General features: G+C 41.3%; 2 protein-coding genes across 5 annotated transcripts in view; one reads left to right on the top strand and one right to left on the bottom strand.

Moving 5' to 3' along the window:
- The window catches only part of LOC126530832 (uncharacterized), a 99,543-nt gene extending 87,331 nt beyond the window's left edge, over positions 1 to 12,212 (top strand). For both annotated transcript variants that reach the window (XM_050178125.3, XM_050178123.3), the window contains exons 24-25: positions 4,282 to 4,577; positions 6,286 to 12,212. In XM_050178125.3, coding sequence (XP_050034082.1) covers positions 4,282 to 4,577; positions 6,286 to 6,430 — 441 coding nt within the window. In that variant the 3' untranslated portion in view covers positions 6,431 to 12,212. The remainder of the gene's footprint in view (positions 1 to 4,281; positions 4,578 to 6,285) is intronic.
- Positions 12,213 to 13,171: 959 nt separating this feature from the next.
- The window catches only part of LOC126530830 (roundabout homolog 2-like), a 190,803-nt gene continuing 176,553 nt past the window's right edge, over positions 13,172 to 27,421 (bottom strand). For 2 of the 3 annotated variants that reach the window (XM_050178122.3, XM_055070824.2), the window contains 6 exons: positions 26,443 to 26,639; positions 24,385 to 24,730; positions 23,146 to 23,253; positions 20,729 to 20,923; positions 14,743 to 14,940; positions 13,172 to 14,156 (listed from right to left, as the gene is read on the bottom strand). In XM_050178122.3, coding sequence (XP_050034079.2) covers positions 14,837 to 14,940; positions 20,729 to 20,923; positions 23,146 to 23,253; positions 24,385 to 24,730; positions 26,443 to 26,639 — 950 coding nt within the window. In that variant the 3' untranslated portion in view covers positions 13,172 to 14,156; positions 14,743 to 14,836. The remainder of the gene's footprint in view (positions 14,157 to 14,742; positions 14,941 to 20,728; positions 20,924 to 23,145; positions 23,254 to 24,384; positions 24,731 to 26,442; positions 26,640 to 27,421) is intronic. The other variant, XM_055070823.2, reaches the window with a different exon arrangement.

Here is a 27,421-nt window from a genome sequence, read left to right as displayed (position 1 = left end):
TAAGAAGGAAAAGTTGCATAGCAATGCGGATGGTTTGAGCAGGCTAATTTGAATTCTGCGTTTGAGGGTCCCGCCTAAATTTTAGGGTTACGAGTGTTAACTTTTTTTTTAAGCCAAGCAGATCTCCTCTCATTTAGCAGGATTCCCTCCATGATTGCTGAATTTGTCAGCACGAAATTACTTCAGAAATTGGCATAGTGAAATGCAGCATTTATTTCTGTTTCTGCACTTATGTTTTCTTTTTTTGAAGCCTAGCGGGTCTAAAGTGAGAGCCAATGTACGTCATCTCGGCGCAGAGCCGTGTTGTGAGGTTCATTTTGCAGTTGCCTGTCCTTGTTGGATGTTTTGGGGCGGTGACATCAATACACGAGTGGTCGCTGCAAGCCAAGGCATCAATCACCCCCTGACCACCAGCCATTCTCTTCCTGCCCAGCGGTTGTCAGCGCTAGACAGTCGAGATTTTTCGGGCCATGGAGGCGCTGTTAAGAATGGCCAGCTGCCATGCAGGATTGCCACCCACTTACCGACTTTGACGGCAACATCCCGGCGCTGTTAAGAACGGCGCGCTGCAATGCAAGATTGCCACCCACTTGCGACTGTGACGACCGCATTCCGGGAGCGACGCCGCGAACTTCTAGCCACAGCGTGACTAAATCGACTTTGTGACGGAATCAGCTCGGCGGGCCAACTATTGTTCCCAAACTCTCCAACGCGCTACCCGGAACGGCTCCGAGTGCTCTGGGGCCCCTCTGACGTCGGCTCCAGACCTTCGCACCTGTGTGTTTGCATGTGTGTGTGTAAACCGTGCCGCGGAGAGGCGGCTAGTTTGCGATGACTAAACGAACGTTCGCATCTCCTTGTATCGCCGGTGGACCGAGTGTTTAAAAACTGCTGTTGTGCGGATGCTCGACACACTTCTCTCGAGCAGTCAGGTTGGACTGACACTTCTCTCGAGCAGTCAGGTTGGACTGACACTTCTCTTGAGCAGTCAGGTTGGACTGACACTTCTCTTGAGCAGTCATGTTGGACTGACACTTCTCTCAAGCAGTCATGTTAGACTGATGTACTTTCTCAAACAGTCATTTTAGACTGATATAAATATTGTAAATAAACCCATATTCCTCGTTCTCGATGAGAAGCAGTCCTTCCCTTCAACAACGTCCTCAGCATGGATAAGTTGGACGACGGCATGGGCCAGCTACCTTTTAATTCATGCCGGACTCCAATCTTGACAACGGATCACGAGCGACGTGATTGAGCCCCCAATTCTGACAACGGAGAATATGCAGCGCTAACGAGGAATGTGCCATGCGAGTGTTCGCCAAGAAGAGGAGGATGGCCAAAAAGCTGGCTCGCAGCTTCAGTAAGTTTGAAGCCACTGTCGTCACTGCTAAGCCACTGCTGCATCAAATGAAAATAACACACTTTTGTCGTGCGAAGCGAATAAATATTTCATGTTTTTGCCCTTTCATCGTACTCTCTCTGAGTTCCATTTTTGACAGGTAAGTGGGCAGTCTCATGCTATTTCAGTTAAGCAGTACTACCGTTTAGTACATACATTTTCCAAGCTCTGGCCAACTACGGTTTAACGAGGTTTCACTGTATTATGAATGCAGGCAATCACTTGCCTTGCTATTGGAGACTTTCCTTGCACCTGCTTGACATTGAGGTACCCCAGTTTAGGCACAAAATTAAAATAGAGTGGTGTTCAGCCTTCATTTTCCCTGTTAATGACCAACTTTTATTGCCAGATAAATGTGTTAGTTTTAACTCTTTCCCTATTGCGCTCTTTAGGCACCATTAGCACGCTGTCGATGGCTTGAAACGCCTCTTTCAAAGCCTTCTGCACCGCTCATGGACACATTGAGCTATCAGACGTGAAGAACTATTTTTTTGTTTCCTAAGCAATTTACTTTTTTGTTGCCAGGCGTTAATTTTTGAATGCACTCCAGAGTTTTGTGATTGTCGAAGTAGAAAGCAAAAATGGCCCTTACGCTATCGATGGTTTGAAATGCCTCTTTCAAGACTTTCTGCACTGCTCACGGACACTCTGCGCCATCGGACGTGATGGAGGAGAACTATATTTTTGTTTTATAAGCAGTTTGTTTTTTTGCTGCCAGGTGTTTATTTTCGAACGTGCTCCAAATTTTGCGATTGTCAGAGTAGAAAGCAAAAATGGCCGCCTGGGGGAGCAGCATGCATGCTTCGAAAAATCGCAGATCTCGCCATTCCGCTGCGTCTGCAACTGATTTTATTGATGGATGGAGCAGCAGCGAGTCTGAGGATGCTGCCTTTTCGGCAGTCTTTGACTCTGAGAGCGACGACAACACAAACCAGCCCAGAACATCGGTGGCCGCAGCCCGGCACGCCCAACTGTAGTGCTTGCACTTAAATTTTTGTACTGAAGTACCTGTTCCATAAAAAATTTTGATTTCTTTTGGAGATAGTGCCTATTAGATGGCAATACATTTTGTATATACATATCTCATAATTTTTGTGACACTTTTTTCTTAGTAGATACAAGCGTGCCTTTACAAACTTGGTTCAGTTTTTATCCCAGGATCTTGATTCTGGCAGTTTCTCTTCTTTTAGGGCATACATCTCTTTAATAAAACCTTTATGCGTGAAAAGTGCACTCATTCTGCTTTTTGTTTATGTATTACATAAAGTATTGAGTGCAGTAGTTCCTTAAAGAAAGAAAAAATCTGGCATCATCTACAAAAAACACCTATTTTCTGCATGGTAGGAAAAGAGTTAAATGCCAACTACAATGAAGCTTTACATTGGTTAAATTTGTTATAAATGAGTAACATACCAATATACCAGGTGTTTGTTTTAGACCACACTGTACCTTTTTTATTGCCTGTGGCAGATAACACAATTTTAATCCTTGAACTCTTGAACTGAATTGCTCAAAGAGGCAGGCATTGCTTGCACAATAAGCAAGAGGCTGCGGCACGCATCTTCTTCTGGCACATGCTTTTCAGTACTGCACGCACACATTGATTATTTTTTTGCCAATGAGCTGGTAGGTAACGAATCGCCCGTCCATAGCAATGTAGCCAGTGCTGCTCATCTGCACTGAGTCAAAGCAAAACTACTGTTTACCGCAGCCACTGCAGATGAAAACGCGGCCGCCATCGATGCAATCACGGACAGCAACCTTGTGGTTATGAAGGTGTGCGTCCGACACACACACCAAGTCAAAAGGAAACTACCGTTTCTTTCGCAACAAATGCAGACGAAACTGCGGTCGCCATCGACGCAGTCATGGATGGCGACTCCGCAGTTTTGAAGGCATGCGGCCAACACTCGCACTGAGTAAAAACGAAACTGCTGTTTTTGCCGCAATCGCTGCGGATAAAACCGCAGTGGTTATTGACGTGATCATGGATGGCAACTACTACGCAGTTATGGAAGCCTGGGGGGCAGCCGCTAACGCGGTTTTATGCGCAGGGATAAAGGCAAGAATAAAGACACAATTAGGCACAGAGTGGTCCGGCGTTGGCGTCACTCTTGAATCGCATAAGATTTCTGCTGATGACTAGCACCGTTTTTGCTTTTTTGTGACATGCATTTGCAGTGCACCGCGCTCGCCGAGCTGCCGTACTAGAACCATGTGGGTTGTGCTGCTTGATGCATTTAATTTTTAATCCTCTGACGTATATGTCGGCACACACGCTAGCGGCACCTATTTACAAATGGCGGAAATGCACGTGGTTCGCCGTCTTAGCCATTTCGCTAGCGTGGAACCCTGAGGAGGGGTCTGCAGAAGCCGCTTTGAGAACCCATGCATTATAGGGGTGTTATTCAAATTTGCTCGAGCGGACTTGACCCCTTTCTGGGTCAGGTCTGGGCACACAACTGTACACACAGTTTGTGTGCGTGCCAACAACATCAAGACAACGGCACAATGGCAAACACATGACGGCTTCGGGTAGAATGATGGCCTGCTGTCGACGATGATGATAGCAGGACCACAGCAGTCACAGCAGTAATGATTGTGTTATGGCGATGGAGTCCATGAAGGCATTGTGGCATGACAATGATGGCATTACGAACCATCCGGATGTACAGACCTATTGCTTACCGGCATGGCACATCATGCAAGACAGATATCCATATACCCATCAACCATCACAAACTTGATTGAAGAGGCAAAGAATACTTTCCAATAAAAAGTGATCATCAGCCACATGCTAAGGGGGTCATAGTGGCCTCAGCACTACCACAGAGCCTATGCCTCCACATCATTTTCAATAAATGCTGTAATCCTTACAGGCAGTGAATGGCAGCAACAGAGGCCGGGAGGCTGACTTGCTGACCCGGGCAATGTCTGAACTTACCCAAGGACTGACAGACTTCCGCCAGAACAGTGGTTCTACTACATTCCTGACCACCAGGTCTTTGCAAGAGGTCGAGGACCAAGATGAAGGCATGGCCGACACCCAGCAGGAGCAGGTCATCACTGAAACGCTCGACGCGACAGTAGAGACAACTGAGGTGGCCGCCTCAACACTCGACCCGGCACAGATCAACCTGTTACTGGCCCAGTATCAGCAACAGGCTGCTCTCAGGTATGTGGAACCCTAACTGCTTGTGCGTTAACATCTTGTCTTGAGCCTGTTCCTTCTCTATCTTTCCACAAACTGTTTTTCATCTGCTGCTTCATCATAACTTACATATATATTAAAGATGCCGTGAGAGTCTGCAACCATGACAGGCCCGTGTATATTGATGGCAGTACTGAAAGTGTAACAGAAATGTGTTTGCTGTCTTTGTTAGCATCTACTTTCTTTCTGTCTCAACCAGAATGCTGTGATGCCTTGGTGAAGACTAGTCCCTCGTTGAAATGTTTGCTTTAGCCTAAAACATCCCTTCTTCGACTACCATAAATCAATATGCTGTTGGAAATGTAGTTGCTATACTCTTGTGAAGCCTCTTATGCTTTTATTGGTTGTGCTCAAAAGACAGTACAGTTGTCAATCAAAATGCTGAGCAGTGCTGCAGCGTTGGGCTCCACGCATTAAGAGGAAGCTTTAGCTTGGGGGCTCCTATCTACATACATGGGAAAGGAGAAATCTTTTTTCTTGGCAACCACTGTGCCAATTTTGGTGAGGCTTGTCGTATTTGTTTTTGGAGGCGATTACACATTGATGCTGAAGAGGCATCAAACAACATGACATGTACCAGCTTAAACACTCAGTACAGTCGACTTATGTAAATGTGACCCTGATGGGACTGATAAAATTGATCTAATTATCCGGTAGGTGGAATTAAACAAGATGAAGAAAAAATGCCAAAACACACTGATTCATTTGGCAGTATTTATCCGGTTTTAACATGTCCCCGAATCTATTACGTACTTTCTATTCCTCCAAAGTAGAAAACTAACATAGAAATTACATTAAAGCCCCTAAATAAAGTAAAAATCTAACGCATATCCGATTTTTAGCAAGGAAAATGAGCAAGGGTCTAATGTAAGTGTTTCACAACACTTCTTAAAGTTGGCTTCGTCGCAGTACAGCTGTGTTATGTGGCAAAGCAAACGAATGTCGTAAACGCAGTTTGGTTTTGTATTCGATTGCACTGTGCAGGCAACTTTTGACCCAGTTTTCTCCAAAAGAAAAGATTCATGTTAGAATCGGGTAAAGATTGTAATGAGACATTGGGGGGTTAGGTACCATTACTGCTTGAAAACCTTCCTATGGAAGGCCGAAAATACGTGTTTTCGATGGGAAATGATGGGTGTTCAGCGTGTTCACTGTGCCCTAAGCTCCATCGAGGTATGCTGCCACTAAAGGGGTCACTATAGGGGTCAGGCATGTGACTGCTGACTGTTCAAGTTCTAATTGTCTGTTGAAGGCCACTTTTAGGATCATAATAAGGCATGCTTGGGCCAATAGAAATGCATGGGCGCTCGTCAGGATAAAACGAAACAAAAAATGGAATTAACCAGAGTTGAATGAATGCATGTCTACCTTTTATAATTTGCTATTGTAAGTAAAATGTATCATTACAAACCTTAAAGGCTCACATGATGCACAAGGGGCTTCATGAACCAGTCCAAACTCGCCATATTGAGTAAAATCATACAGCAGAGGTGCAACTAGCAGCATCTGCATGATCTGGGGAGGCACACACTCTGCCTTACAAAAGCTCGATTTTACCAAAGGCTACAAAGAGAATACATTATTGCCTCATTGTAACTAGGTCTGGCAAAAGGTGAAGTTTTGCTAATTGTTGGCAGTTTGCAGCAACATCCTGTTTGTCATCTTCTTGCAGCGCTACAGGTGAAGGTGACACTGATGTGCCTGTAGTTTCGGTCGCCGATGTGGTGGTTGCCCCCAATGCTCAAGCCGGCTGGACAATTGTGTCTGTTTCTGCACCAGGCGAAGAAGCCTTTGAGCAAGAACTTGTTTCGACGTAGAATTCATTCCTGGTGTCGCCCACCAATCGTGCAGCTGTTTATCTTTTTTTTAAAAATCACTATAAATTTCTGCAAGGCTGAAGGGAAGCTGCCAGCTCACCTCAAGATTGTAGAGAAATGCCATTTTTAAATGTGCAAGCATTGTTTTATGCTTTGATTTATGTTATCTTATACACACATTTTTAATTAGTCTTCGGTGCACATATTGCTTCCTTTCTTGTGAGGTGCATTAATTCTAGTCATTGGTGTAGCTGTCATTTTTTCATTCTACATTTTATCACTTTCCTGTGTTGTTCACAGCCAAGACTGGAACCTTTTTTTTTATTTGTAGCATATCAACCACCTCACTTGCTATTGAAAATTGCTTTTGTATGTGTGCATACTTATTCGCTTATTATTAACTGTTGTCAAACAACACAAGTGGGGGCAAACTGGTGCTCAAGAAAATGGGCAGCTGTCTTTTTGTGTGTGTGAGTGCGTGTGTTCATGTACGTGTGTGACATGTTCGTTTCGACCAGGGATGCACTTAGCTGCAACTCCTGATTCTTAGTACGGTACTGCCTAGCTTGTGACTCAACTTTTGTCCTTGATATTCATTATGTACATCTTTCGGTCACTAGGTAGTGTACACGTGTGATTGTGTTTGCAAGGTGTACATAATGTTCGACTAGAGAGTTGACAACACTCATTGTTATTCACGCGTGTGAATTCTGCATATCTAACATTTGCCCAGTTTGAAAGTCAAGGAGCAGCTAACAACAACAACAAAAAAAAAAAACTGATAGCCTGCAGTGATGGCCCTTTGTTGTCATTAAGTTAAAGAGTGGAGTGCGTCAGGCTTAACTTTAAGATTACACGAGAGCATCATCATCATCATCATCATCGTCATCATCATCGTTATTATATCTCAATTCTTCTTCATGGCCAAAAGTCTCCAATGACTTTGTCCTGCCTCAACCGAGCCCATCACATCTCTACAAATTTGCTAATCTCGTAATCTAATTTCCTGGTGCCCTCTATTGCATTTCAATTCCATTGCCACATAGCCTGCACTTCCATCAGACCGCCAGTTATACATTGCATTACATGACCGAATTAAGTCCTCTCATTCCTATTGATGCCAGAATGCCATCTCCCCTTTCGTAGCATTATTTAGCAGCACAAGATGCAGGACAAGAAAGTATCTCTCATGCTGTTAAATACTGTGAACCTATATCGCGTAGCCTAAATCAACACGTTACATCTGCCCATGTTTTAATGCGCAACTCATATTTGCTATGGTGGTTCAGTGGCTAGCAGTGGCATTCTGCTGCAGAGCACAAGGCTGCAGGTTCGATCCCCTGCCACTACATCACCATCCTGAAGGGGGGGCAATATGTGAAAACTATTGCGTATTTGGATTAAGGCACACATTAAAAAAATTCCCGGTGGTGGAAGTTAATTCCGAGCTCCACCCTGCCACTCCCCCAACGTGGCATTTCATGGGTAGTCTAGCTTTGTGATCTTAAATCTGCCATCTGATTTGATTTTTAATCTTCAATTCATAATGCTCTCTCTCTACCTGTTGGTATTACGCCAAAAGAAAAACATAGTTGAGAGAAGGAAATGACAATGTCCCTCAGGTTCCCGTATCAGCCCTTCCATAGCAGCACAGAGAATGACAGCTATGTTGTTCGTGTTGGGAGCAATGCCAATCTATTCCAGTGAGCTTTCACTTTGGAAATGTGGTGCATTTCATGGGATTTGTTTCTGTTGCTCACATTTTGTTTTCTTCTGTGTTGTCTCCGCCCTCAGCGTCAATTCTTGATGTGAGGTGCCTTGCCGAGAACCTATTGATTATGACATGCAATAGTGACCTCACTGCCTCCATGTTTTCCAACCTAAAGAAATGGAGGCAGAACAATTTTACATTTAGCTACAAGTCTCCTGCACTGAGTCAATTTCTGCTAAACAAAACATTAAAAAAGGGCAAAATATAAGATTTGTTGCAGTATTTTAAATGGTTAATATTTAAAATGCTGTTTTCAGGGCTGTGAAAAGCCCTAAATTTTATAAAGGGCTCAAAAATTATTCAGTTATGTTTTTGCTGAGCTTTGCAGATTTTTTTTTTTGTCTGATCACATGGCTAATGCAATTCAAAAGTCAAGCTACTAACGACACTGTCAAATTTGGCTATATATTGTTGAATTTGTCACCAGGTTAGGCCTGATTGGCTGACAGGACTGCTACAGCCTCTCTGATTGGCTCAAAATGCCATCATGGCACAATTTAACAGACCAGAATATCGCCACCCCAGGTGGTCAGCTTTTGTGGCTGGTAATGGCTCACTCACTAAGTCTTCCTCCTGTACTTTTATATTTTAACATTTTTATGTGCTAATATAAGTGTTTAAATTTTTTAGGAAAATATGTTTTTAAACTGGCAGAAAATATTGCTTTAGTCCTTGAGAATGCTTGCATTTAATGCAAAAGCATTATGTGCCCCATTATGTGAAAATCTGTTGGTGTAGTCAGCGTGAGCGGAAGATGGCACGAAAAATGGCCAACAGCGCAAAGAGTAAAAACATGTCACAAGATGTTCGAAGTGACATCAGATTTCTCAGGGAGGTTCCTATAAACAAAGTAAATTAGTAGCTTTGAAAAGAAAATTTGATAAATTTCGCTTTGGGTGGGAATCAAACCCAGGCCTCCGGGCTCCGAGACTGCACCCTTCCCCGACACCACAGCGGCTCCACGGTTCTTGTTCAATAAAGGTGTTCCTACTGCATGCATCACTGAACATGTCACGTCACAGCCATCTGGCTGACTAAAGGTGTGGCCTGGTACATGCATCATTGGGCGTGTGAGGGTGTAGCCAATGGGGAGGAATGGCACCATGTCATGAGTGTATAAAGTGATTGTATAAAATAAAAAGCATTAGTGGTAATGTCCGGTTGAACGGCGCTGAGCGTGTTGAGACACTTGGTGCATTTTGATTTGGCGTTACCGAGGTGCAGTTAAAATGCAGGTGAGAGCTTGTGCGGAGAAGGAATGTGTGGAAAAAAACACTTCACCAAAGGAACTATGATGTTTTTGCATTCCCATATGTAAGCAGTCTTAAGTGTCTCTTATTTCTTTCCTTGTTTTCTTTTTTTTTCTTTTTTTTTTTGAGGAGGTCTTGGAATTTTGTAAAAGTCATTGAAACCCCCCCCCCCTTTTTTTTTCTCATCATGACCTTTATGAGTTCAAGGGATGATGTACCAACCTAGCCTGATTGAGAGTTTACCTTTGGTGTGTGTCAAGGCAAAAGCTGCCACTCTACATCTCGTACCTCCAACTATCGCACAGTGCTTCTAAAGTGCTGCTGAACTTGTGCATAGATAAGGTCACAAATTTCACATGTCATTCTCTGCCTTTCTCGCCAATGCATTGAAGGGAGCTGCATGGACCTTATGAAACTAGCTTACAGTGCATGAATTGCAGTCAGCATTCATAAGGAATTTGATGCATAGACATTTTCATCATGTCACCTTTGTGTATTTTGGTATTTTGAACCCAGTGGGAGCAATGCTGTCCTGATTGACCATGTCTTGCGCTGGCTTTAGGTTTGAAGAACTATTTTCCTAAAGGTCTTCTGTTTTGTGTGCTGTTCCTTGTGCTATATTTAGCTGAAAAGTATTGATCTGTGTGAAAATGTCCACTCAAGCTGACCTTTCTCCTCCCATATATGGAGTTTTTTTCATAAGAGGCGAAGGCAGTTAATCCTCTCGATGCCGTTGCATTTTAAGTGCACACCTTTCACAAGCAACACTTCTAGCATATGAGCTCTCTCCTAGAGGGACCAGAGGTGATTCAAATTCAAGGTGTTCACTTCTATGCGCATGTCATCGCTGCTTTTCATCCTTCATTTACGAAATGCATCTCATTTTCATCCTCACTGATCCCGTGAAAACGCTGTGATATTTTGTAACTTTAGAAAATTGCGTAGATTGTGATGTGTGTGATCCTCCCCTTTTTTTGTTCTTGCACTATATTGTCAAAAAGAAAGGCAGTCGTGCTAGGCTATAATATCCTTTGTGGTCATTCTACTGGAACTATCACTGATGAACAGAAAGCTCAAGATGTAGATCAATGTGTCCGGGAAACTCTTGTAATTACCTGTTTATTTTCTCGATGTAGAGGGCCCATCTCCAAGCCCCCTTGGAAATTTCGATTTTACATTAGAAATTGTGATATACCGTCCTAGGACTATTCAGCCACAACTATTCCACAACTTCTAAGAAATAGTTTAGTAATAGCATAAATATTAAAGCGAATCAGACTTAAGGCAATGGTGTGAAGAGGCAAGCTACTCTCCCACGTGACGTTAACATCATGGCCCTCTCCTACATTTCTTTCTTGTGTGGTGCCATTTCCAGAGGCAGTTTTTCGCACTCCACGTGCGGCTCTGCATTTCACTAGAATTCCCGAGCCATTCGCGCTGCTGCTGGCTATTTGTATGCTGCAGGCACTACATGTCTGATGCAGAAGCGCCATGCATCTGGTAACTTTCTGCTGGCAAAAATCCACGCTACTTTTAGAAAATGGTCGTGAAGGCTTTTGAGTGGATTTAAGCTGTTGTTGTGGCGGTACATCAGTGTGCTGTTTTGCAGATATCATTGTCACCGCGTGATCTGCTTCCTGTGCTTTGTCCATTTGCAATGTCCAAGCCTGGTGTGGAACCCTTTAGAGAACCCAAGGTGGTCAAAAACCAATTTAGAGGCTTCTACTCCTAGCCTACTGTGCAGATTTGGGACATGAAAATGCCGTCAATGAAAACTAAATTACCTTTTGTGGGTGCAACTGCAAGTGTGAAAGACCTCATATTTTTAAGTTTTGAGATGCCGATGCAGTTGCATTAAAACGAGCGCCCTTCATTTCCAGCCTTGCCTTATTCGAACAAGCTTTATGCTGATGAGAGCAGCTCGGGCTTGTTGGCACATGACAGAGCAATAATGCAATGAGACATGAACAGAGGAGGCGAGACACACAAGCGCTTGTGTATCTCGCCTGCTCTGTCCGTGTCTCGTCGTGCGATTGCTGGGTCGTAAAGTTTTTCACCCTGTTGAACTGCAACATTTTATCTCTTAAGTTGAAGAACAATAGTTTTCTCTGGTAGTATATCTGCTAAGCCTTCGTCTGTGCACTTTAAGTGGATTTGTATATTACTAGTGACCATTCAAGAATGCAGCTTGTTTTCGGAGCACTTGCTTTGGCCAAGTGGCATAACATTTTATTTTGTAAATAAATTGTGTGACTAGTGCCTCGTTATGTCTTACAATGTTCATTCTGCAGTCCTGGCCAGCACTTATTCGATGCTGTATACAACAGAGGCAAATGTGGCTTGGAACACTTACCTTTTCCTTTTAAAGAAAAATTCCATGTATATACATGACAGTAAAAAGCACAACAATAAAAGTATTTTCCCATTTTTTTCTGCTAATAATCTGCAGTGAACTCCTTCGCAAGTATGGTGTGTGTATATTTGAGTACCGCGTATGCGACAACTTGTGACTCTGGAAAGCAATATTCTGTTGCCTAGGTTCCCTTTTTTACATAATATACTCTAGCACATGGCACTGTTGTTGACGCATATGTTGTCTTTGCTCTCCATCTTTTTTGTACTGTTTTTTTTTTTTATGGGTATACATGTTCCTCTATGCTATAAAGCTGTGTAAAAGGTGAATGGCCATGTATGTTGTTAGCATTGTTGAATGAAATTTTATGATTTCGTGCATTTAATAAAAGCTCATTGAACCCTCTAAGTTGTTAACGGTTCTCTGCGGACTTTCTTGACATTGGTGCATTTACATGTTTCAATTTGTTTATTGGAAGCATTTTAGATTTCTGTTTTGGGAGGACAAAAATAGAGGGCAAATTTATTGCCTCAATATTTATTTATAGCTGCTAGTCCTGCAGTCGGACTTGACTGCTGTTTCAGAATGTTCTCAGTTTATTAAAGCTATAGTGGTCTGAATATAATACGAAAGAAAAAAGAAGAGTCAGTGGCAGTAACAGTGGTAGAGGCACTGGTGTCAATTTTGTAAATTTTTGTAAATTGCGTGAGGCGAAACCAAACGTCGGCTTTTCAAACGCGTACAAGATAGCAGCCCAGGTAAAACATGGCACGTTAACAAAGCTTAACCAAGGGATCACCTAAATATGTGTAAGCTCAGCTTGTTACGAACATAGTAGATATCACCAATGTAATTGTGACAAAGCCATAACGCTTGCAACTACACAGATTCTTAACAGCATTTATAATGCCCTGTAGCAGATGACAGGCACCGGTAGTTGTCGCTGCACATCTGCACAATAATTCAGATATGACACCAATGCCCATATCACACATGGCATGGTGGGAGCTAGCTCAATGACATTTTTTGTTATTAAGTGCAAAGTATCTTGGAATGCACCCGCACGCAGCGCACACTGGGAGTGAAGCAACAGGCAGACACATTGGTCTCGGTCAGGCCGAGTCTGGGTTCTGCATCACTTCCAGCAAATTGTAATGGCTGTGATTTGTCAGTTTTAGCATAGAAAATGGATTTTTGCATGTTCTTTCTGAGACACCTTTTCATGTCTCACATACATTGGGCTGAGCCCTCTGTAGCTACGTTATCACTACAAATATCGCTATATTATGCAAATACTTGCCGAATTAGGCCTCTAAGCTCTAAGCATGTAGGTGCCATGTATTTGCAGTGTTTGGAGACATGCACACTTGTTTCAGTTTCATAAGATGGACAATAGTGATTTTTATTTCTGGTGACTGTTTTTCGCTTTGTACATGCACATCCTTTTTTTCTGCTCCTACTGTCATTGTCTTAAAATTAAATATCTAACAATAAATTAAGAAGTGGCAGGGCATATTGCCTGCTTGAAAACATGCTGCTGTTGTCTGTACACCAACCAACGGCCACTACGGAATTGGACAGAAACTGTGCTACACTGGAACAGTGCCCTAGAGCACTGTTTCAATCATTAAAAAAGATGGTTCCAAGGTACAGCATAGAAGAAGGAAGGCCTGGAATTTATGACTCGGTGGCCGATGCAGAACTGCTCAATGAGTTTCTTGCATCTATTTTAATTGCTCATGCCTGTCTTTTCCACACTGTGCCTTCGAGTCATGTGATACTTACTCACTATGACTTACAAGTCACGAAGCATCACAAAATGCACAGTTCCGTCCATTGATATGCTGAGTAAGACTGTGCCAGGCACTAACAATGTCGGCCATTGTGCACCAGCTGTGCTTGTGTTTGTGCATGTACATTTATACAGATACTCTCATACCTCTTTACACTCAACACACGCATACACACATACACTCACGCATCTTGGGAACACACACTGTACAATGTCTTTTCTTCTGGCACATCCTATCATTTTCTCATTATTGCAGCATAGCATGTCCTTGTTTGGCACACATCACATCACCCTCTTGCATACTTTGGTGGACTTGTCACGTAAATTAGGATTCTTTTTTTTTTCAGCAACAGAAGGAACTTGGTCAGCAAATCACATCAAGGTTGAAACAGGAGTTCTTTCCTCTGGCTCTTTCGTCTTTGCATCCGTTTGTGGCAGGGTCTACAGAGTCGATTCTGACATAGGGCTGACATTGAGCTGTCATCGTCATGTTGAGGGCGAAGGAGAACCTTTGCATGAAAATCGACACTTTTCATGTTGACCCATGATTGGAACGTCCACTGGAAAATGAAGAAATTATAGGAATGAATCAACCACAGGCTAACATAATTTCCATGACCAATTTGTGAAAATGAATGTTCTTCTAACACCCTCATTTTTTTCTGCCGCATTGAAATGCCTAGTGTGTCGTAGACCACCGATGACGTTCAATGTCTCGAAGCAGTACACTAGTGTGACTATGAGAGACTCCACAGTAGAGTGCTGCAGATTATCTTGGGCCATCCTATGCTCTGACATACCTGTAGAGCACTTATACAATGTCAAGTGCAGAAGATTTTGCGCATTGGCTTACTAGTCTACTATATTTATAGTTGATCTCCCAGTTCATTCAAGCTCTACAAGGGCTTCATTTTCGGGTTTTGAGTGTTTGGCGGCACTTCACATCGGTAGTCCTGCATGAATACCAGCCTATGAAACAATCGGTGCTTACTTGGCAGTTCTGAGGCACAACGTTTGTTTATACTATGCATGCAGAGTACACTTCTTTTGCACAATGCGACCTGTCTGATAAGCAACTACTTTGATATATGTAACTGTGCATCATTATACTGATATTATGAAACTAAGGATGATCACTCCACTTACCTTATGTCCTGCCTGAGTTGCTGTTAGCCTTTTTATTGTCGGAAAAGCCCATAGGCATGCTCTTTGAGTAGTAAGGTTGGGAAGCGACATCTTCTCAACTGACTACTTTCCAGCTCTGCTTCCCTGATCTGCTTGGAGACGTCACCATGTCGGGAGGATCGTCATATATTGGGAAGCTTTGCTGCTCGTACGGTGCACCTAAAATAAACACACTGCATGCTCAGCACAGGCTAGAACATCACTTGTCTTAGCTGCAATTACACAATACAGCTAAGAGCAAAGTGTTTTTCTGACAAACCAGAAAGAGCTATGAAGCTCTTGAGAGAGGTCATGAAGGTGGTGGTAAGTACACCTCAAAGGGAACATGTGGACATGCAGCAGCTAATAACCCTGTCAGAGTTTTGCTCTCATTTCTTGTGGGGCACAAACAACATATTATCACCCTTACATTACAAGCTGTGGAGGGTCTAACACATCCTTTCGTGATGCACATTCTTCACTGAAGTGTGTGCCTTGCTGTTTGAGCTATCATGGGAATGGCGAGGAGGTCCCTTGTACACATGGCCTGGATACTCTCTCTCCTAGTCCCTTTTCATGCTCCATTTTGCTACACTGTGTTTGAACTACGAGCAGTCCCTGTTCTCACACTCACTGATCTCGGTTGTGCTGTGTGCCTGCAGCATGTTAGTTGTTGTTGAACCACTTAGGTGCTTACTCTTTGTGTGTTAGCAATTTCCAATGGAACTGTTTTTGGGAATTTTGTAGAGACAATGTAGGTATGGCTTGTTTTTGTGTGAGGATTTCCTTGCATTCTTGGCCTGTCGTTGGCTGTACTTGTAAGCTTATGGCACCCAATCTCAAGCTCTACCGGTGAATTACCTAGCACCCGAGTACAAGAAACACAGAACTGTCACAATTTGTCAAGTTTGGAATAATCAAAGCAAGTTATTGTAACACTAGCCCTCAAAGCAGTGGGCTTCACAAGCAGGCTGGTTAGATTTCAGTTATCACAACGCATAACAGTTCAGTTGACTTCAATTAATCCAACTCTAGCAAGACATGACATTTTATTTTAATGATAATTCCTTAACTAGGATTTGGACAAAAGGTCCATGGACATTATGGTTAAGTGCCAGAAGCACACTGAATCGACAGGAACCTGAACAAGGCAGCTGCAACTAACAAAGGGGTGGACTGCTTAACTCGTAGAAAATTCACATTGACACCCTTTAAAACACAACAAAATTCTTTAGAGCCCTGTTATACAGTTCTTATTTTGTTTCATACTTTATATAGACACCTATGGCACTTTGTGGCTTGTCACTTGGTGCCTGGTATGGTCACATACTATTTCTTTGCTCCCATAATATTCAGTTTACAAAAATATTCATATAGAACACAAATTAATTGTAGCGTACTGTGAACCTAGCTGGACTATTTTATCTTGTCATAATTATTGTTGAATCGTTTATGTCATATTTTCTGTTGTGTTTCTTTTTCTCTTACATTCTCTTGTAATGTACTTTTTGATTAGGTAGAGTGGATTTTAAAGGATGTATAATATGTATAAAGAGGGCAAAACAATTTTTGATACTTCAAAAACAGTTCAATTAATAACTACTTGTGAACATGTGCAAGTGTGCATAATTTAGATGAGTACAGAGTGTCTTAGCCTATGGTGGCTCTTATAGCATTCGCAATGTTTATTTTATACCAGATGTTCTTTTTTCGAATACTGATCAAAACTTGTTGAAACACGAAAATGTGTTTAAAACTGCTGGTGGAATATAACACAATCCTAATCCTTGAACTGGGTTGTTTGAATGGGCAGGCATTATTGGAATGGGAAATCAAATACATGAATGACCGATTAACAAATGGTAACTAATTAATTTTTTAACTAATTACTTTACAGTACATATTGGAATTGACGTACTTGAGGATTGGAGGCAAAGCATTTGAGGATTTTGCCAGTTTCGGGATATGTACGATCAAACATGCAGTAAAAATGCATCATTGTTCCACTTGCTTTTATAGCAAAATGACATTTTAGGCATTTAAGTGAAAAAATAACTGAAATGCCAACATATTTTGTTGCATACTTTGGATATTAATGTCTCGCAACTGGTGACATCCTCAGAATTCGTTCCAACAGATATGCCTTGTCAGCTAAACTGGTACAATTTGTAAACTGCAACATGTGCTGTAAAGTAATTAGTTAAAAACCTGATTAGTGAAATTTTGTTACCTGGACAATTATGCATTTTGATTTTTCATGCAAGTATTGCCTACCTCTCCAAGTAATCTAGCTCAAGAATTAGAATTGTGATATTTGCCACATGTGATATTTTTAATTCTTGCCTGTTAAGAAAAACAGCATGAGGTATATTAGTAACATGAGGTCTGTCTGGACGGCTTGCAAATTTTGAAGATATAAGCTGTTTTACAATTACCTAGAAATTAGGAGGCCTATTGCCACCTTGAAGTACCCCACAGAATAAGATTTTTTTTAGTGAACATATGTCAGTTGTATTTGTGTACTGACCCCGCATGCCACAGGCAGTATGGCTGGCAGTATCTAATAAAGAAATAAATAAATAAATTTGAAGGATAAAATTAATTATGAGGTAGTTAGGACTTCCAAGTATGGAGCCTAGGAATCTAAAGTGGCTTCAGTTTGTTGGCTGAAAACTAAATACTGCTGTGGAGGGACACGTGGACGGGCATGTTGTTTTGATGAAATGTTCAGCACTCTAAACATGCTGTTCTTTCTTTCTCACTGCAACTCACAACTTCCATTAGTTCCAGTTACTATTCCCTGCTCACAATTCCTGTCACTTTCTAAAAGTGACTAGCACCTTCAGGCCCAATAAAGATGTCCTGCTGGCATTGGAGTCTGCTCACGTGACAACTCCTCAAGTAGCGTTTTTAATGTCCAGCGTGCCTCTGTAGGACATTACAGAAGTTTTGCACAAGATATGACACACATAGTGTGCTCCTTGAACTAATCTATTGTTGCCTTGCAAAAAAAGAAAAAGAAACACTCTGCAAAGTGCAAACAACACATATTGGCAGAAATAATTGTAAAACAACTACAAACGAAGATGCATGAAAGCCCTCTATGGCAGATAAGTGCACAAAACACATTGCTACGTGTATGCATCTGGCGCATGCAAATTTAGTTGAGTAGGCATGTAACATAAACGGTTTACAAGCTATCCAGACATCTCAAAGACAGAAACATTAGAGTTAACTGGTAGTTCTGTAATATAAAGCCCATATCTAACCTATATCTCCAACACTTCTGTTGTGTTTTACATTGAGTTGTCTAACATACATAGTGGCTTTTGATTGTCTAATTTTTCTGCAAACCAAACTCCATTCAAACCTCTGCATGTCTTAGATTTTCTTTTGTAGCCTCAAACTCTGCTGACACAGCCTAAACTTGGGTAAACTTGTAGTATTTGCAGTTTATTTATTTAACTGTTTGGTTATTTTTTTATGTATATGAAGTATCTTCAGGGTTAAAGCACAAAGGGAACTGTTAAAGCAATGCATGAGGAAAAATACATGCACCAAACGGTCTTACAGTTAAAACATTACATATAATTGGAAACAAAATTAAGGCCATCAAGACAGCTCCAATCATAGTTGCACAGTATTAACTATGGCCCTTTTTAAAATTTTGGCAACGGTTCTAAACAGATTGACTGCTGCATATACAGAAGATACTTCGATCCCCTATATACATATTCTTATTTATAACATCATACTGCCATACTATTATCTCAATTCTGATAGAACTGTGTTCCAAAGTTTTTTTTTAGTGTGCAGTATTTTGTCCTCTCATTCCCAAACATCAACATGACCTTCAGTGTTGCTTACCTTTGCTGCTTTGCATAAATAAGCTATTTTCACTGGGTGTAAGCAGTTGCTCCCCTCAGGAGGTATTCTGTAAGTGTCCACCTATATAGGACATGTCCATTTTGTCTGCTGCTGAAGTTCTGATTGGCTGGACTGGGGTATTTGTGAGAAGGAGACAGGTTCCCCCAGCCTATGAGCACTTCAGCAGCAGACGAAATGGGCATGTATACTTGGTAGATACTGGCAGAATATGCCCTCCTCCCCTCCCTCCCCCCTCTGCTATCTTTCGGCAAGGTAGGCTTAAGGACAGCGATTGATTCACGGATCTGTTTCTGAAAATTAGCAGTACAGTATGCACCGATGATAATTAATACCTGCAGCACCTGATAGTTCATGCAGTGCTTTCAGTTAGTGGTGCTGCATTTTTATTTGTTTTCTATTGTGCTATATTAATTTTTGTCTGTACTTACTGTTACTTTTTACCGTGATGACTTTGCATTTTGCTTTCATGCCTTCGTGTGTTTGTGCCCTCATCATTTTGCTGATGAAGCAGCTCTTCAGGAGCAGTATTTTTGCCACTTTGAATGAAACAAAGATACCTGACTTGTGCTTACAGACAACAATTACGGAGTTTCTATGCTATCCTGCCACTGGTTTTGACATAAAACTGAAAGCTATGCTAGTTGCTTAAGTAGCAGTAGAGCCAAACTACACTCATAGAGCTTAAGTTTACCTGCCGCAGTGACTCATGCCATCGTGCATGGTGGCTCAATCCACCCTGCTGCATGCCATCCAAGGTCACCAATTCGAGTAAAGGTGAAATGAAAATACGTTTGTGTACAATGCTTTGGTTACATGTTAAGGAACTCCCATGAAAGCCCTTCAGGCATCAATTCTTTTCATTTAAAAATTTTCACCACATATTTTATGTCTTCAGAATCTGAGAGAGCTCCGTACAATTGCTGGGTGGATTAAGAATGTTCATTTCATCTGCAAGCTTTTTCAAGTTCACCAAATATAGATTCCATATGCAGGAACTCTCCAGAGGAATGTCGAGTATGGGAACATCAGCTATCTCATGTCTAGAGTACTTAGAAAGCCCTGATCCAGTCACATGAAAAACATGCCTGATTTCATTGGGAAAGACACTGAAAGAAGTGAACCTGCCACACGACGGCCTACTGACACTGAGAAAAAATGCCGAGTCAATTACCTTCCAAAGCACCAAAGCATTTTATACTGAAACGCTTGGCATGTGTTATTTAAATTCGCAGCACAGGTACAAGAAGTGTTCCAACATGTATATAGCATACCTTAAATATCTCTATTTTCATCAGTGCTTTTGCTTTCAGCGCACACCAATGGCATACACAAATGTGCACACATTGCCTCAAGGGGCTGATGTGGAGTGCTCTAATATGGACATCTCTCATAGTGCCTGGGTTTCTTTTGGAAGTTAAGGGGGCACAAAAGGGAAGCACTAATTCAGCTTAAACTGATAAAGCATAGATGCAAAAGTCTATTTTCCTTCATTTCGCTGTAAGAGGTTGATTAGTAGAAGATAAGATGAAGACAAAGTGTTCCTTTCTTGAATTTCAGACCGAAACCCAACACCGAAACTCTGATACGTTCCTGTGACGTCATAGATTTCAACATATTTTTTTCACATTTGGGCTTTCTTGGTGCAATAATAGTTCTCAAACTTTCCTTCAAGATAGGATGTAGTCCGTCTTTACCGATCAAAATAGCTTGGCCTCAGCGAATGCTGCCAAAATCCATGACGTCATGGTGAGCTGGTGTGGGAGCTTCATAACAAGGTGTTGCCATGGCTTTCATATTTGTGGATTTTCTGGCTCATTAGGTCTGCTCGCACAGTTAGCATGACTTTTTTAGTATTGTAGAAGGACAATTTACTAGTATAGCCTATTCTTCCCTTAAGTGTCCTTTTAAACCTCATCTACCAATCACTCAGTAAAACCAAGATCTCAGTCAAGTGCCTTTGTCTATTCTAACCAGTGGCAGGTTTGCAATGTCCAAACCAAGATTTATAGATTGGTTTGCATGCATGTTAAAAATTTTGCCTTGTATTGGATGCTCTCCTCAGATGTAAGATACAACTGACCTTGCACTGCTCTTGGAGGTGCTGTAGAGATGACCGAGCCATTGACTTGGAACCCCGCATTCTGCGCTGCCCGCATTACTGCGCTTGCGAAGTCCCCCTTATTGTAGACAGAGTCATCATAGGAACTTGCGCCACTAGAGCAGCCACTTGTACAAGAGCTGTTGCTCTGCTCTGTCGTGCTGGCCCAGGATGGTGCTGTGTAAAGATAGCAGCACACAGCATGGAAAACATGTGCCGAGAACCTTGAAGATTGTTTTTAGTGCAGTTAGCATGCTTCGGGTACTTCATTACTTTTCATGGACGTCTGTGTCTCTAACTGTATTCCCGCCAACCTATGTCACGGGTGGTAGTGCATGGCCAAATGGGTGGCCCAACTGCCTACATGCATCAGTGTTGGCAATATGGTGTATTGCTATATTGCTTCAGTGCTAATCGCATGAATGGTCACACTCATCGTGAGGTGGGCTTTGCTGGAATTTTGTGTTCGGTACTGTACTGAAATACCGTGCTCTATTGTGAGTGGGTCGTTAATTTGTTGCCGAAAAGAAATGTTCCAGCGAAGCATAGAGTCACTTCACATTTGTACGAATGTTAACTTTAGACTTGGGGCTCTGCCACCTTACTTTCAACTATTTTGTAAAATTGCTTGTATTCTACAGATTTTGAGTGCATATTTGCAACAACGAGTGCAGTGCCTGGTGTAATATACTAACATCCTGGTTTGTTCTTTTGCATCTGATAGAACTATTTGAGGATGCTAGGAAAGCTTCACTGAAGTACCATAGGCAGTTACTGAACATTACATAGTAGCATGTACTTAGAAAATATTTTTTTTTGCTCATATTCCATCTCGTAAACAGCAGAAAAGGATGAAGAACAATGAAGGGTAGACATATCATATGTAATAGCACAAATTGCTGTTCTGGTAAAGAATATTTCTTGTGTTTCACTTTCATCTATTAAAGCCGTTGTGACATATAACAACACTGGCTAGTAACCGATGGTTTTATTATGACAACACAGTATGTTATTGTATAAATGTTACTTGATGATGTAATCTGTTTCTTCATCTGCCCCTTTATTTATTTCTTTGCTGTATTATCCTTTCAAGGTTCTGCTCAGGATTGCTATTCCCAATGACTTATGGGACATGATGTGGGTTTGTACATCCTGTTTCTGGCAGAGATTGTTAACTAATATATATACTGTATTTAAAGGGGCATGGAAACATTTTCCTTGAATCCTGAGAAACATATTGCTGTGAATGTGATGGCTTTCAATGAATATATTTCAAAAGAAAGCTTTGAAAAGGACCTAGTATGAACAGCAATATAATGAATGCATTGTTTACTTTCCCCATTCCCTCTCAAATCATTGGTTCTTGTTAGGTGGGGCGGCGTCAATAGTTGTGCCCTGCGTATACCACTCCCTTCTTTCTTTTTCTTCTTTCCGTGGTGCAGTTATGGTAACCTTTTGAGATTGGCATCTGACAAAAGTGCCTGAAAGTGACAAAGAAGCGATTCCTATTTCCTAGGTCTGGATGGGTGGGCATACGTCTGTACGAGTTTTTGTTTGTTTGCGAGCTATTCATGGTCATGAACAATTGCCCAGTTGCTAGCTGGCCCCTGCGAGCCATTGCAATGGCTGAAATATAATGGCTGACATAAGCTACGGCAGAAAAAAAGTGGGCCTTAAAAGCTGCAGCAATGCAAGATTGTAAACTTCCTGCTGCGTGCAACAGAATAATAGTTAGCTGGCATGTTCATGCCAGAATATTGTCTACGAACCGGTAATGTTTTCTGACCATGATAAAAAAAAATTTCAGTACTCCTTTAAAGCTGTTTTTAAAGGCAGCTTGTAAGAGTTACGTGTGTTGGTGACCTACAAGTCTGTTGAAAAAGAAAGAACAAGTGACACCTCACAAAAGGATTTAGAGTCTCTAACTTGGCTGCAGTGAAATGGAATCCATTAAGTTGCAAAGGACTACTTCAGGATATCCTTAGGTGTACTCACATATAGCGAAAGCCGGTACAAGGATGACGGCAATAGTGGTCACAATCTTGTTTTGGGTATTCCTGAACCTATGCGGCACTTTGTTTCCATGCGGTACTTCATTTAATATTGCTGCACCATAACAATGACACTTTTTGCATGCTTTATGGACAGGAACATCAAGGCCCAAGCAAACACACTAAACCATTCTGTATGCTGTTCAACCATTCCAAAATGTTTCTGTGCAACCATGTAGACTTCATATAAAATTCATCCATACAGATTCTCTCAGAATGGCGAGGTGCTGGAAATTTATCAAAAGAAAATGAAATGTGGAATTATTCTTCTGCGAATGGATGCTTTTCTTTAGGAAAACTACAACAGCTCTTATTCCTGCAGAAAGCATTCTTCACTCGGTCACTTACTGTGGCTCGGTGCATAATCTGTGTCCCCCACAACGCTAGACTCCAGTGACTGTGGCTGTGATGCATCCTCTGCATCAGACTCTGCATCCGGTGGCTGGTAGATGTGGCCTGGAAGAAACAGTGCTCCAGATCAGAGGTGGCAGGCTCCTTTCATATTTGTGGTCTGCAGTTAATCTGCTTTAATGATAATTCAACTGCAACCAATCTATGCAATCTTCTGCAGCTGTAGTGTTTCATACCCCAGTAGTTTGTCTCTGAATTTAGGAACTTTTTCACATTGTTGAAGAGAAAGTTTCTGTGAAGACCATAGGAAAATTACCTAGTGATCTTATAACAGAGTTGAAATGGTTAAAGAGAGGTTAGATTGTGTAATAAAATTCAAGATAACATTACACACCATGACAGAAAACACAATTAGTAGCTGGGCCATTCTTCCAAAAAGTTCATATGAATAGAGTGATTCGCTAAGTCACTTGCAATAGCAGTTGCATAACCATCTCACCAAGGTAACAAAATTTATGTCCGACTAGCTGTACCTTTTTGCTATGCCAAGGTTCCCTAGAATATGGACTTCCATTCAGTTAAAAGTCAATTTCCCAAATGGAAATTGCTGTACTGTTTATGTGTTCTAACTTTTAACTACAAGTACCATACCTTAGCTAAGGCAAAGCTATAATGTGCTTAGGCAGAGTGCATCTAGGCCTCATTAGGCCAAGGTTTCTACAGGTGTTTGTGAGGTGGCTGATTTCTCTCTGTACATAATTATTGTCATGGTGAGGGGTGATAACAGAATATTTGCATTGTTTATGGCAAATGCCTAAAGACTGAAAAACAATTGAAACTGACCTTCGCATGACTGCTGAATTGAGCCTGAACCTTACTGCCAAATGTAATAATGACCTGAATACTGATTACATAAAGACCCTTTCCCACAAATCTAGGTGTTTTCCTGGTATAGATTTATGAAAATATTGTCATTTGATGTTTGCAGCACTATGTTAATATTTGCTGCTTTGCACTCTTCAAGTTTTCTTGAAGGCGGGCTCACGAGTAGCTGCGGAGATTTCTTCTTCCCTTGGGCTTTCTCAGAAATTACATTTAAAAATCACCAGGAAGGTTACGCTGATTTCCTTTCTTTTTCGTAAGTTCAATGGTGAGCCCTGATCCTGCTTTTATGCAGACATCGCTGCAACACTGTACAACAGATAGCTTTGGTAAGCATTGCATGACAGTGCTTACCTTGAAGTGTAGCCAGTCGTGGACCTGATGGCTCCATGGCACGGTTTAAGGATGTGGGCTCACTGATGAGCGATGGCAGTGATGACTGCACACCTCGGTCCATAAAAGGGTTGCTGAATATTTGTTGCTGATATTGCTGTTGCATGGGCTGTGGTTGCAAAGGCTTCAGGAGAGACTTTGTTGCCCTGGGCAGGAAGAGAGGGCCCCCTTGGTAGGGGTCTGCATAGATGCTCCCTAGGCTGTTGCTGGAATGGTCTAAGGAACCCTTAGGTGAAGGCTCCGGTAGTCGCGGGAGACCCTGCACTCCTCTCAAATTGTGGGATGGCTGGGCTACACTTGGTTGGAGCTGGAAAGGTAGATAAGTGAGTTCAGTAGAGTTCAGTAGTGCTTGGGATATGCCTAGTTGCTCTTGGTTGCATGCAGTAAGTAGAACCAAGATGAACGTGTAGCGATTTAACATAGTAGTAGTAGCTTATTGCACCAAAGAAAAGGCATCATAACTGTCTCACTTCTGAATAGACACCTGAACTGTTATGTTCATTGGGAAAAATGCAGGGTAAAAGAATGGATAGGAAAGAGGAAAGTTAAAACAGTGCAGTGGATGAAATGCTTCAAGGTGAGCCTGCTGTAGAAGGAATATAAGTCTGCACTGGTTGTCTTTCGGTTCATTGATAGAACATAATTAATGTAACAAAGCCATATCATCCTGATAATTTTCATATGTTCACCTCAGCTGTATTTATTATATATAATAAAAAGAAAACATTCAAGACAAAACAGAAGTTTAGGGTGAAAGTGAACAGTAACTACACAGACAGACATGCAATACAATTGTAATTGTCCTGCAGCATTAAAGAAAACAGTTCAGGTGGTTTGTCAGTGAGACAGGGACACAAAGGAAGGACGATGACATGAGCACTTTACTTTTGTCATAAAAGCGACATTTAACTTGGTGTGCAGATTTATTGGTAGACAAATGTCGAGAAACATAAACAGTCTGTATGGAACAGACTTCCAACTTCATTCTTTGAATGCTGGCTACCTTTGCCCAAATGTGTTTGTGCATAGAATTGAATTGCACAGGCATAAGTGAACCATTGAACAAAAAAAAAATATTTTGCAACAAGAAGAAATTGCAAAACTATTCTAATGGTAAAAATGTTTGCTATATTGTATGTCTAAGACAGTCAATGTTTTAATAGCAAGAGCACCCTGTTTTAACAAATTTGACTAGCTAAGGAGACACTCAAACTGTGTAAATAATAGGGCCATTCATTAGAAAATGTTACTCAGCTCTAAGAAAGGTTCTTTTCATTCGATGAGCTCCTTTTTTTTAATGGGAGCGATCAGTTTCACTTTATCTGACAGGTTTTAACTCAGAGATCTGTAATATTAAGCAGTGGAATGAAAAATTTCCCATTCACTTCTTATGGATTTTCGAGGATTTTATCACATTCAATGCATTTTTACCTTAAAAAATGTTGATTTGACATATCTTTATGCTAAATTCTTTTTCTGCACAATCACGTTTCTAGGTCACAAAAAGCAAAAAGAAAAACTGAGGGCTACCAGTGCTACAACTTAGCATTAGTTAGTTTTCAGATAAATGATGGCAATATAGTTCTTGGAAGTTATGTTCAGTGTTTATAACAAATTAAGATATGTTTGGGAACATGTTATATAATACATATGCAGTGCATTTACAACTTGAACGAGCTTGTATTTGAAATTAGTTCTACAGATAAGTCACCTATTTTACTTGTTTTAATTGTGCTATACTTCATAAATCCGTGCTGCTTACTTGGACTTGTTTTGACAGGGCTGTGTGCTACTTGGTGTTGGTTTATCTGGTGAACCTGTCTGCATGTATTATTGCCCTTAGAGGTGAAAAAATAGTGAGCTAGAGTGATGGGAGTGATAACAAATTGAGAAGGGAATAAATTTTGAAGGAAAGAATATATGCTGCCAAAATAAAATAAAGAGAATGTGCACTGCTAAGAAAAATTTATTTTGCAAGTGCAGGACTATAATAAAGCACAGATTTGAGGCAGCACTCACACTCTGCGTGAGCTGTGCATTGTGAGGTGATATCCTTCTGAGGGATGCAGGAGTATTTAGTTGAGAACCTACTTCACTGGGTGGCTTCTCAAGGGGCGGAGGAATGATTTCGGACCAATTCATCAGAGGTCCTCTGGAGGTGGCTCGTGCCCGTGAAAGCTTTTGACAACTTTTTTTCACAGGCATCCCGTACTCATCTGTAAAATCAGAAGGCATGTACAGTCAGTCATGGTATTTCTAGCAGCCAATACAATGCATTCTATTGTGTAGCGGGCTCAGCCTTGGGTACCCTGGCTTACTGATTTGCAAATTATTGTCACAGCCATTTAGTATTGTGGACATATTTTAATAAGTAACAGGAAAGCAATTATTGAAGCAAATATGACAGATGTTTGAAACTCTTTATGGACGGAATAGTATATTTAATTTTGCATACTATATGCTATGTGCTTGAAAAGACACTTTGAAGGGGTAAAAACAGATAGGAAGGAAATGTAGGCATCTGCCCAGACATCTAAAAAAAGCAGCTGTGTGCTTTCATATACTAGCAGTCTTGTGCATGCTAGCAGTTTGCTAGGTGTAACTGAATGATTAAACTTATTTCAGTTGCAGCAAGGAGAGAACATAGCAGACCTGCTGATATAGGTATGTTATTTATGGTTCTCTGCACTGTACTTTACTGTGAAAGCTTGCACAAAGCAATGCATAAACTTCAGCGGAAGTGTTGGCATCAGGGATGGCTTTATTGCTGTAATGTGCCTTGTTGCAGAGTCTTGTGAAAGCAGCACAAATATCTGATCTTATTTTTGTTTGGGCAAATATTCAACATTATATAACTTCTTGAAATGGGTCCTAAATAGAACCAATTTAGGAAACCAATAAGCCACATGCTGTATTTTAGTTGCCTTGGGACCTTTGAGGTTAGGTCTGAATCTAGTTCAACTAATGTCCAATGAAAATAAGACTTATATGAGTAACT

This window comes from Dermacentor andersoni, chromosome 5 (assembly GCF_023375885.2).
Source record: "Dermacentor andersoni chromosome 5, qqDerAnde1_hic_scaffold, whole genome shotgun sequence".
NCBI classification, from domain to species: domain Eukaryota; kingdom Metazoa; phylum Arthropoda; class Arachnida; order Ixodida; family Ixodidae; genus Dermacentor; species Dermacentor andersoni.
This window is presented reverse-complemented; position numbering and strand designations above follow the sequence as displayed.